A 10,668-nucleotide genomic window follows, 5' to 3' on the forward strand; every position below is an offset into this window, starting at 1 on the left:
CATGGGAAAGACAACCACTTCAGTAATCAGCTGATAACAGGTACTTCACCTTATTAGAAATCATTACTTAATTATCAGAAGGTTTCTGTTTCTTTTACAGAATTAACCAGGTTGGGTAAGACCTTCAAGATCATCAAGTCCAACCTATCACCCAACACCATCTTATCAACTAAACCATGGCACTAAGTGCCTCATCCAGTCTCTTTTTAAACACTTCCAGGAATGGTGACTCCACCACCTCCCTGGGCAGCCCATTCCAATGGCATATCACTCTTTCTGTGAAGAATTACTTCCTAACAACCAGCCTAAACATCCCCTGGTGCAGCTTGAGACTGTGTCCTCTTGTTCTGATGCTGGTTGCCTGGGAGAAGAGACCAACCCCCACCTGGCTACAACCTCCCTTCAGGTAGTTGTAGACGGCAATAAGGTCTCCCCTGAGCCTCCTCTTCTCCAGGCTAAGCAACCCCAGCTCCCTCAGCTGCTCCTCATAGGGCTGTGCTCCAAACCCCTCACCAGCTCTATTGCCCTTCTCTGGGCACGTATGAGCAACTCAACATCTTTCTTGAATTGAGGAGTCCAGAATTGGACACAGTACTCAAGGTGTGGCCTAATCAACTGCAAACAGCACTGCCTTTGGTGAAATTTCTTTGCTTGTTGTCATTTACTGAAAAAGTAATACCAACTCCTGCTTCTGCAGCTTTGTGCTCTGCTGGCCTACAGGTCTAACCTTAAGCACAGAGATTTTGGTTGTGAGCAATTTTTCTTTTGATTATTAAGATGAAAATCACATTAGACCTTACAATACAATTTCATTCCTACAAGCTGTGTTTAAGATTCATAAAATCTAAATAATTCAGTTTGAAACACATTTGTTACTGTGGGAGACAATCCAAATTGTAACACCACCTCCCATCACTGGTGAATACCAAACACTGCACAGCCATTCCATTACTCACGGCAAAACATCGGGGTGGTCAGCAACCAGCTTGCTCATTGCCACACACAGCCTTTCATGTCGATCATGGTTGAGCTGGCCACCAGCTCTAATGGCTTCTGCATTTCTCTCCAGCAAATCCAACAAGATGGGTCGAACCTGACGGCCGATCAGCACGGTACATTCTTTATCCAGCAGTAACTGTGCTAAAGTATCGAGGATGCACTGCCGGTCCTGCTGAGTCCAAATCTAAAGGAAGAGAAAGCAAGAATGAATTAAATGGGAAATTGTTTGGGCTTTAACTTCAGAACTACTCATGCAGGATTCAGAGTGAATTTTAGAGGAATGAATACTTAAAAAAACAACCCAAACATCAAGCAGAAGAGAGTCCAAAATTCACAGAATTGTCAGGGTTGGAAGGGACCCTAAGGATCATCTAGTTCCAACACCTCTGCCATGGGCAGGGACACCTCACATTACATCAGGTTGCTCAGAGCCCCATCAAGCCTGGCCACAGAAACTTCCAGGGATGGGGCTTCTACCACCTTCCTGGGCAGCCTGTTCCATTGCCTCAACACCATCATGGTGAAGAACTTCTTCCTAACATCTAATCTGAATCTACCCACTTCCAGTTTTGCTCCATTCCCCCTAGTCCCTACCTGACATCCTAACAAGTCCCTCAACAGCCTTCTTGTAGGGTCCCTTCAGATACTGGAAGGACATGATGAGGCCTCCTCAGAGCCTTCTCCTGACTGAATATCCCCAACTCTCTCAGTCTGTCCTCATAGGAGAGGTGCTCCAGCCCTCTGGTCATACAATTTCCAATGGAATTATTTACATGACACTGTTATCCATATTTGGAGAAAACAGGAAACAGAGTGAGTAGCACAATGAAAAGGAATTACAAAAATGTCCCAAAATTAGAAATTATATTTTACAGCTAAAAGGTAAAGAAAAAAATGTATTTTTAAAAGAAAAAGTTGAGAAAGTGTTGTAACAACTAAAACATCTTTGTTAACAGACTTCTCACTGATCTCAACAGCTTGCTCTCATGAGAGCCACAAAACATTTAAGAATTACAACTGTTTGAAATGCATTGTGTTTAATAATCTTTCAAAAAAAGCAGCATTCAATCATGATCAAAGCCTTATTTCCATATTTCCAAATCAACTCAATCCCAACCTAAACCAGTACATTCTGACAGCAGTTATAATGAGCAATATTGTTGACAAGCAGAAGCACATATCTGCAGTTTTGAAGTAACAGTTGTTTGGGGGGGTTTCCTTACTTTTCTACAAAAATAGTCTTTTAGTGCAAAACAAAGTATTAGGCTTTGGAATAGATGGGAAACATATGCACATCTGCTAGAACAAAACAAATCCAAACACTTTGGCCACAATAACCCCATGCAGCACTACAGACCAAGGGATGAGTGGCTGGAGAGCAGCCTGACTGAGAGGGACCTGGCAGTGCTGGTTGACAACCAACTGAACATAGAATCATAGAATCAGTAAGGCTGGAAAAGACCTCAGAGATCATCAAGTCCAACCCATTACCTAATACCTAAAACCTCATGACAACTAAACCATGGCTCTGAAAGCCACATCCAATCCTTTTTGAACACCTCTAGGGACAGTGACTCCCTGGGCAGTGTATTGCCCTGGGCAGTACATTCCAATGGCCAACAACTCTCTCTGTGAAGAACTTTCTCTTCACCTCAAGCCTAAACTTCCCTCGGTGCAGCTTGAGACTGTGTCCTCTCGTTCTGGTGCTGGTTGCCTGGGAGGAGACCAACCCCCACCTGGCTACAACTTCTTACCAGCCTCATTGCCCTTCTCTGGACATGCCTAGGTGTCTCAATGTCCTTCTTAAATTGAAGGGCCCAGACCTGGACACAGTACTCAAGATGCGGCCTAACCAGTGCTTGAGTACAGGGGCAGAATGACCTCCCTGCTCCTGCTGGCCACACTGTTCCTGATGCAGGCCAGGATGCCATTGGCCTTCTTGGCCACCTGGGCACACTGCTGGCTCATGTTCAGCTGCTGTCAACCAGTGTCCCCAAGTCCCTTTCTGCCTGGCTGCTCTCCAGCCACTCTGTCCCCAGCCTGTAGTGCTGTATGGGGTTGCTGTGACCAAAGTGCAGCACCCGGCACTTGGACTTGTTGAATGTCATCATGTTGGACTCTGCCCATCTCTCCAGCCTGTCAAGATCCCTCTGGAGAGCCCTTCTACCCTCTAACAGATCAACTCCTGCCCCCAGCTTGGTGTCATCTGCAAATTTACTGATGATGGACTCAATCCCCTCATCCAGATCGTCAATAAAGATATTGAACAGGATGGGGCCCAGCACTGATCCCTGGGGGACACCACTAGTGACTGGCCTCCAGATGGATGTGACACCATTCACCACTACTCTCTGGGCCAACATGAGCCAGCAGTTTGCCCAGCTGGCAAGGGCGGCCAATTGCATCTTGGCTTGTATCAGGAATAGTGTGACCAGCTGGACTAGGGATGGAATTCTGCCCCTGCACTCCCCCTGCACTGCTGAGGCCTCACCTTGAGTACTGTGTGCAGTTCTGGGCCCCTCGCTTCAAGAAAGATATTGAGGTGCTGGAGCAGGTCCAGAGGAGAGCAATGAGACTGGTGAAGGGACTGGAAGGAAAGTCTGATGAGGAGAGGCTGAGGGAGATGGGGGTGTTCAGCCTGAAGAAGAGGAGAGTCAGGAGGGACCTCATCACACTCTACAACTACCTGACGAGAAGTTGTGGTAAGGTGAGGGTCAGGTTCTTCTCCCAGGCAACTTGTGACACAAGGGCATGGCCTGAAGTCGTGCCAGGGGAGGTTTAGGTTGGATGTTAGGAAGCACTTTTGCACAGAAAGGATAGTTGGACACTGGAATGGACTGCCCAGAGAGGTGGTGGAGTCAGCTGTCCCTGGAGGTATTCAAGGAAAGATTGGATGCAGCATTCAGTGACATGGTCTAGTTGATGTGGTGGTGTCAGGTCATAGGCTAGACTTCATGGTCTCAGAGGTCTATTCCAGCCTCAGTAATTCTGTGATTCTGTGAAATAAACACCCCCTCAGCACACACAGGTCCCTTACCCACCTTTCTAACTTTGTTACTGAAGAACAACAACTTGTGTCTTATGCTTAAATTTGTCTGGTCTTTCAGCTCATGTCATTATCCAAGCATATAGAGCAGTATCATCAGTGAAAAAAATCAGGATTGTAAATTTACACTGTAGCGGTTTTGCTCTTAACTTTGATGCTGCACCCTCTCCTCCCTTGCTGAATGAACCTTTGTCCTATCAAAACAATTTTATCTTTCTTGGCAAACAGTCATAAATACAGCCAGACAAGGCAACTTTCCAAACAAAACAAGCACTTACTAAACTCTACAGAAATATTCTGTCTTTTGTTTTAGCAACAAATGCAGCCAGTTTCTTTTTCTCCTAGGCTTTTGTTGCCAGTGTAAAATCTGTTCCTGGGCTTGCAGGTTGGGTGGCTTCATTGTCACAATATGAATAGACGGCAACTGCCTTTGAAAGGGTGATGTCCTAAGGTAATACCACTGTCACATCTTTCTAGACTGTACCCATACTTGTTCAAGCTCCTTGGGCTTCCTGAAGAATTCGAAAAGACTTTCATTCCCTAATAGCATGTGAGAAATCAGAGAAACTGTAGTGTATGCACACTAAAAACACCAAAATCATCACCTTAATTGCAAGCAGTTTCTTACATGTCTTGTGCTTGTTTTTATGAAACATGATATGTTTGTCTTCCTCTCATTTACCAGAGCAGCATCAAAAATGATTTAAAAGAATTAAACTGAAGGTCTGCATTCATCGCTGAGCAGGTGAGATATTGTTCCTTACAGGGGATCAGTAGCAGAATGATTGACAAGCTCCTCAAAGGCAGCATGGCTCAAAGCACTTGAGACTAACGCCATGGTATAAAAACAAGAACTACCTTGAGTTTCCAAATCAATTACACCTTTGGCTACCCAAACAAGGCAAAAGGGGGTCCTTAATTTATTAAACAGAGCTTTCATTATCATGTAAAAGGAACAGTTAACAGCAGAACAGTAAATAAACAATGTGATGGATCCAGTAAAATTCTGCAGTTAAGAGACTACTGTAAAGCAAACCCTTTCCATTAGCAATTCTGTGAGAGCAAGCAGGGCTTTTTAATCATTGTGTGCAGCACCCTGAAGACATACAAAACTGTTCAAAGATCACAGTGGCAACATTTACATTCCTCAAAGAGACTGTCCTTTTTATTTCAGAGCCTTTCAGAGTATATATTAAACATTTATATGGGAAGGAATACTGTCAGAGAGTTTGTGGGATTTTTTTAGCTATAGCTGGCTTTGTGAAATACCCAACCTTCTTCACCAGCAGCAAAGGACAGCTGGTCTGAGAGTGTTTAATTCTAGTGTTAAAATCTGGGATAGTAAATCTGCACCCTCAGTTCCAAACAGCTGGTTTAAGAAAGCATCACCAAAGACAGTATATAGAATATATGTACACACATTGTTTATTATTAATGAGACATTAAACAGAAACACAGCTAGGAGTCAAACACACACTATTCCAGATGCTTCTCTAGCAGCATGGTGCACATCTCCCTCCCAACATGCACAGTATATTTACCCAGCACTCACAAGGTACATAAATCTTTATTAAGAACCAGTTTCATCCAGCATTTGAGATTACTAAGAGAAATGAGGACAGCAAGGAACAATCTAGGCCCACATGTAAGATACACTTCTAACCATGACTTCCAGGTGTTTCCACACAAACCATGCATTACACCACACAAATTTAATGAGATGCTTCTAATGAGTGAAAAGGCATAGAGCCACACATGAGAAGTCCTTCTTCCTCCTCCAACACAGGAACAGATGTTCTGGGTTCCATTCCCCGACACAACAGTTCTACTATTGTATGAAGCAATCAAAGTGGCAAGATGATCCAAATTGATTCTTCCAAAATCTTCCACTGTGTGAGAAGGCTGTGACTGAGTTTCCCACATCAGCACACACAAGGTTCAGAGTAAGAGAAGGAACAGAAAATTGTGGCTTGACCTTGAAAACTGGCCAAAAAAAAACCCAAAACCCCAAAAAAAGAGTAGGAGGACTCCTTTTTGGCAGCTCTCTAGTTCAGCAAGATCAGTATCACAGTATAACTAAGGTTGGAAGAGACCTCGAGGATCATTGAATCCAACCGGTCTCCACAGACCTCATGACTAGACCATGGCACCAAGTGCCACGTCCAATCCCCTCTTGAACACCTCCAGGGATGGTGACTCCACCACCTCCCCGGGCAGCCCATTCCAATGATGAACGACTTGCTCAGTGAAGAACTTTCTCCCCACCTCGAGTCTAAACCTCCCCTGGCGCAGCTTGAGACTGTGTCCCCTTGTTCTGGTGCTGGTTGCCTGGGAGAAGAGACCAACCCCTTCCTGGCTACAACCACCTTTCAGGTAGTTGTAGAGGGCAATAAGGTCATCCCTGAGCCTCCTCTTCTCCAGGCTAAGCAACCCCAGCTCCCTCAGCCTCTCCTCACAGGGCCTGTGCTCAAGGCCTCTCCCCAGCCTTGTTGCCCTTCTCTGGACACGTTCAAGTGTCTCGATGTCCTTCTTAAACTGAGAGGCCCAGAACTGGACACAGTACTCAAGGTGCAGCCTAACCAATGCAGTGTACAGGGGCACAATGACTTCCCTGCTCCTGCTGGCCACACTATTCCTAATGCAGGCCAGGATGCCATTGGCCTTCTTGGCCACCTGGGCACACTGTTGGCTCATGTTTAGGCAGCTGTCAACAAGATAAAGTGAAGCATGAGCCTGCACTATTATAACGCACATATTTCAAGAAGAAAAAGACAAGGGAAAATGCAGTCTCACAAAGACAACAAATAGCTTTAACTACCTGCAGATCAAGCTAGAACTTCCTACACCTCCTTCAGCACATCCTATTTGACAGAGTTGGGCAAACTGCTCTTTCAAGGATAGCAAGAATGTTCTCTTTCACTATGTATCACTGTATTTATTAACATGCTGTCTTCCAAAAATCACAGCTTTTCAAAATCTAGAAGCAGAAGGAGATGATAATACACTGAAGGATGGAAGCAAAAGTGACACATATCTTCCTTCCTTTATAATGGTACATAATGCAAAGCATAATTAGGCTTTCAAATAAAAAGCTGAAGTTGTTGCCAGGATTTCAGGACATTTTTCCAACAGCCAATGAGTAGCTGGGTAAATCTGGGAGAGCTCAGTCACCTCTTTTTCCTACCTCTGTTAAAAAGGGAATAAAGACACTTCTCGACATCAAATGCTAAAACTGCAGGGCTATAAATAAGAGTTTTGAGTTAATATTATTATAACAATTTCCACTGCTGCACAGAAAATTGAAAGGCAAAACTAAGGACGCCAAGATAAAACACCAACAGAATAAAACAGGAGATCCAGAATGGCATGCTTGGTGGTGCTTGGTGCCATGGGTTAGTTGTTTAGGTGGGTTGGACGCGATGATCTTGAAGGTCTCTTCCAACCTGGTTTATTCTATGTATTCTATTCTATGTATCTCCAGTTCACTTAAGAAGGTTCCATAGACTACAGAGAAGAAATATCCAAAAGGGTCAGGTTTTCTGATTTCTTTCTCTCAACACATGCACAGTGGGAGATACAAAAGGCAGAAATGAATAAAGATATTTTTAAACCAAGGTTCTGTTCCTACTAGTATTTTAACCTCCACATTAAGGAACTTCTCTACTGAAATTACACCTTCACAGGGAGCCAAATACATGCATTTGCACAAAATCTGCATGTGGAATTCTACACTGGAAGGTGTTCCAATTCAAGCAGACCTTTGCTAACACACAGCACCAAAAGCAAATCCCAGCAGTCTGTGAAGCCCTACTGCTTATGCAGTTTGCTTTAATGATCCAAAAAATAAAGGCAGGCAACAAAAACCGTTTAGAGAGTATAGCATTCCATTTTCCTCATTAAGAACACAGAAATTTGCTGTACCTTTGCAGAAGTAATGGTATAGAAATACTCTACAGAAAAGGGTCTGTTTGTATTACATATTGAAGCACAGGTAACAAAATCTTCCAGGACACCACATAACCAGTGCCTTACTAAGAATCTCAAAACACCATTCCTTACTTAGTTGTGGGCAAGTTCCATTCCATTAAGGAATACCTGAAGATTTATGCAGCCAGAAAGACACAGCAAGGTGGCAGAACAAGAAGATTCTACATTTCCAGAATGCACACAACTGGTAGGAAATCAGATGTGATGACTGGAGCCCACGGTTGTTTCTTGGCCTAACATAGCCCTAGATCTATAGCTTCCAAGCTTGGTAATAGCAATTCAGTTTTCAAAAGAAAGTGTCATTGTTCACTAATGTCCTGTTCCAGAATCTCTGTATATAATCATTCTTAAATAACTTCTACCTTTTGTCATGGTTCCACATGATACAGTTCATTTTCTTCCTAATTGCTAGTACAGTGCTGTGGTTTGGATTTAGTGTGAGAAGAATGTTGATAACACATTGATATTTGAGAGGTTGCTAAGTAGCACTTAAAGATTTTTCAGTTTCTCATGCTCTGCCAGTGAGCAGGCACCCAAGAAGCTGGGAGGGAGCTGACAGGGCAAGTGTCCCAAACTATACAAAGGGATATTCCAAATCACACAATGTTATGCTCAGTATATAAACTGGGGGGAGTCAGCCAGGTCAGGAAGCAGATGGCTGCTCAGGTTTATTGGTCAATAAATGGTGAGCAATTGCATTGTGCATCACTTGTCTTTCCTTGGGGTTTATATGTCTTTTAGTTATATTCCTCTTCATTACAATTATTATTGCTACAGTAACAATAAAATAATAACAACAATGTGTTCTGCTTTAGTTATTCTGATCTCAACCCACCTTGTTTTCCAGAGCTCCTCCCCATGCAACGTGGGGCAGGGGGAGGGCGAGCAAGTCCCTGTTTGGTGCTTAATTGCTGGCTGAAGTTAAACCATGGCACTTTAAAACCTGCCCTATATCTCAGAGCAGTTGCCAGAAGGGAAAGGGCACAGTCCCTTCCCCAGTCACAGGTCTTGGTGACTCAGTTCTGGTTCACTCCATCTGTCTGCTACATCACATATTTGCACCAGCCCTGTATCTATTTCTTGGATGCCTCTTTCTCCTGAAAAACAGCTCTTCATCATACTTCCCACTAATTAGTATCAACTCGCCAATGTAAGAATATATATGCTCACATCAATTTTACTTTGATCTGAAGAGAGACAGAAGAAAAAGCCATCTGCCTACCAACACAGAACCTTGGCTACCAGTAGGAAAGCCTTCCCTCTCCCTAACTAAGAGACTAATTCAGACTGAAAACAAATATATGATCTAGACTTTTCAAACAACTGGGACATTTCCTGAACACTCAAACAGAAATATGGATTTTGAGCCCCAATGTATGTACAAAACTCAGCAGCTTCTAAAGCTCTATCATGAAAAGTATTAATGTAACACCTGATGTGTGGATCTCCTGTTACTACATGTCTGCAGGTATTTCAGAGCCAGCAGTGAGCTAGGTCTCAACAACCTTAGCAGGCAGGTGTGCTTTTCACAGGTAATGAAGCCAAAGTATGAAACCAGTAAAAACAGGAACATGTTTCCAGCTTCACTGCAATTAGAAAAAAGCAGCAAACCTTAGAAAATCCGAGTCCTTTTTATCCCACATGCTATTCTTACAGCAGTTAAAGAAGACATACTGATAACATCATGGTAACAGAATAACAGAATCGTTTTGTTTGGAAAAGATCTTTAAAATCATCATCTAATTCTATCAAGGCTGGGGCCGGCACCCTCAGCACCACATGCCTGTGTCTTTCAAACACCTCCAGGGAAAAAGATCCAATCACCTCCCTGGGAAGACTTTCCAGAGTGCGGTAACATTTTCAGTAACTTTCTTCTGATATCCGATCTAAATCTCCCCGGTGCGGCGAGTGTTATGAGGGGTAAGAGACCGACATCAACCTCACTACACACTTCTTTTCAGGTAGTTTGCAGGTAGCAATAAAGTCTCCCTGCAGCTTCCTCTTCTGCAGGCTAAGCAAATCCAGTTCCCTCAACATGCTGCAGCTAAGGGACTAAGAGACTAGACTCTGCCACGATGCTTGCGAACAACATGCCGCTATCGTGCTTTCAGAGTCACTGGACATGGACAAGGAAAATACCGACTATTTTAACTGAGGGGCAAAACGCCTCCTCGGGAAGGGCAATAAGCGGCTTATCAGTGCACAGGAGACGACCTGCCTCACAGAGTTTCTCCCGCACAACTCTGGAAGAGACGGAATAGGGGAAGGAACCTCAACAAGCGCACACAAGAGTTGTTCCCGCAGAGCGGATCCGCCGGCAGCCTGAGGACGGAGGGGCGGGAGGGGTGACCAGGAGGTGCGGGCAGCAGACAAAGCTGCCGGGAGGAGATGGCGGCGCGGGGGAGGAAGGCAGCGAGGTACGTCCTCCTCCCTCCTCAGCGGCCCCTGTGAGACTCGCCCAGAGGAAGGAAGGGCGCCCCGGGGCTGCCGTCGAGCCCTGTACCGTCCGCTCACCTGTTTCGCCAGGAACCTGCTCAGCTCCGCGCTGCTCTTCTCGTTCCTGCGAGCCACTAGCTGCAGCGGCTCCGCCAGGCGGACCCTCAGGTGGGCCATCCTCCGCCGCCGCCACCGGAGCG

At 44.7% G+C, this 10,668-nt stretch overlaps 1 protein-coding gene across 1 annotated transcript in view; it reads right to left on the reverse strand.

The window, feature by feature from the left end:
• Positions 1-10,645, reverse strand: part of MDN1 (midasin AAA ATPase 1) — a 116,805-nt gene extending 106,160 nt beyond the window's left edge. Inside the window, exons 1-2 of the mRNA XM_054162495.1 lie at positions 10,256-10,645; positions 957-1,183 (exon numbers count right to left, since the gene is read on the reverse strand). Of these exons, the coding sequence (XP_054018470.1) occupies positions 957-1,183; positions 10,256-10,645 (617 nt within the window). The remainder of the gene's footprint in view (positions 1-956; positions 1,184-10,255) is intronic.
• Positions 10,646-10,668: the final 23 nt, after the last annotated feature.

Source organism: Dryobates pubescens, chromosome 6 (genome assembly GCF_014839835.1).
Source record: "Dryobates pubescens isolate bDryPub1 chromosome 6, bDryPub1.pri, whole genome shotgun sequence".
Taxonomy (NCBI): domain Eukaryota; kingdom Metazoa; phylum Chordata; class Aves; order Piciformes; family Picidae; genus Dryobates; species Dryobates pubescens.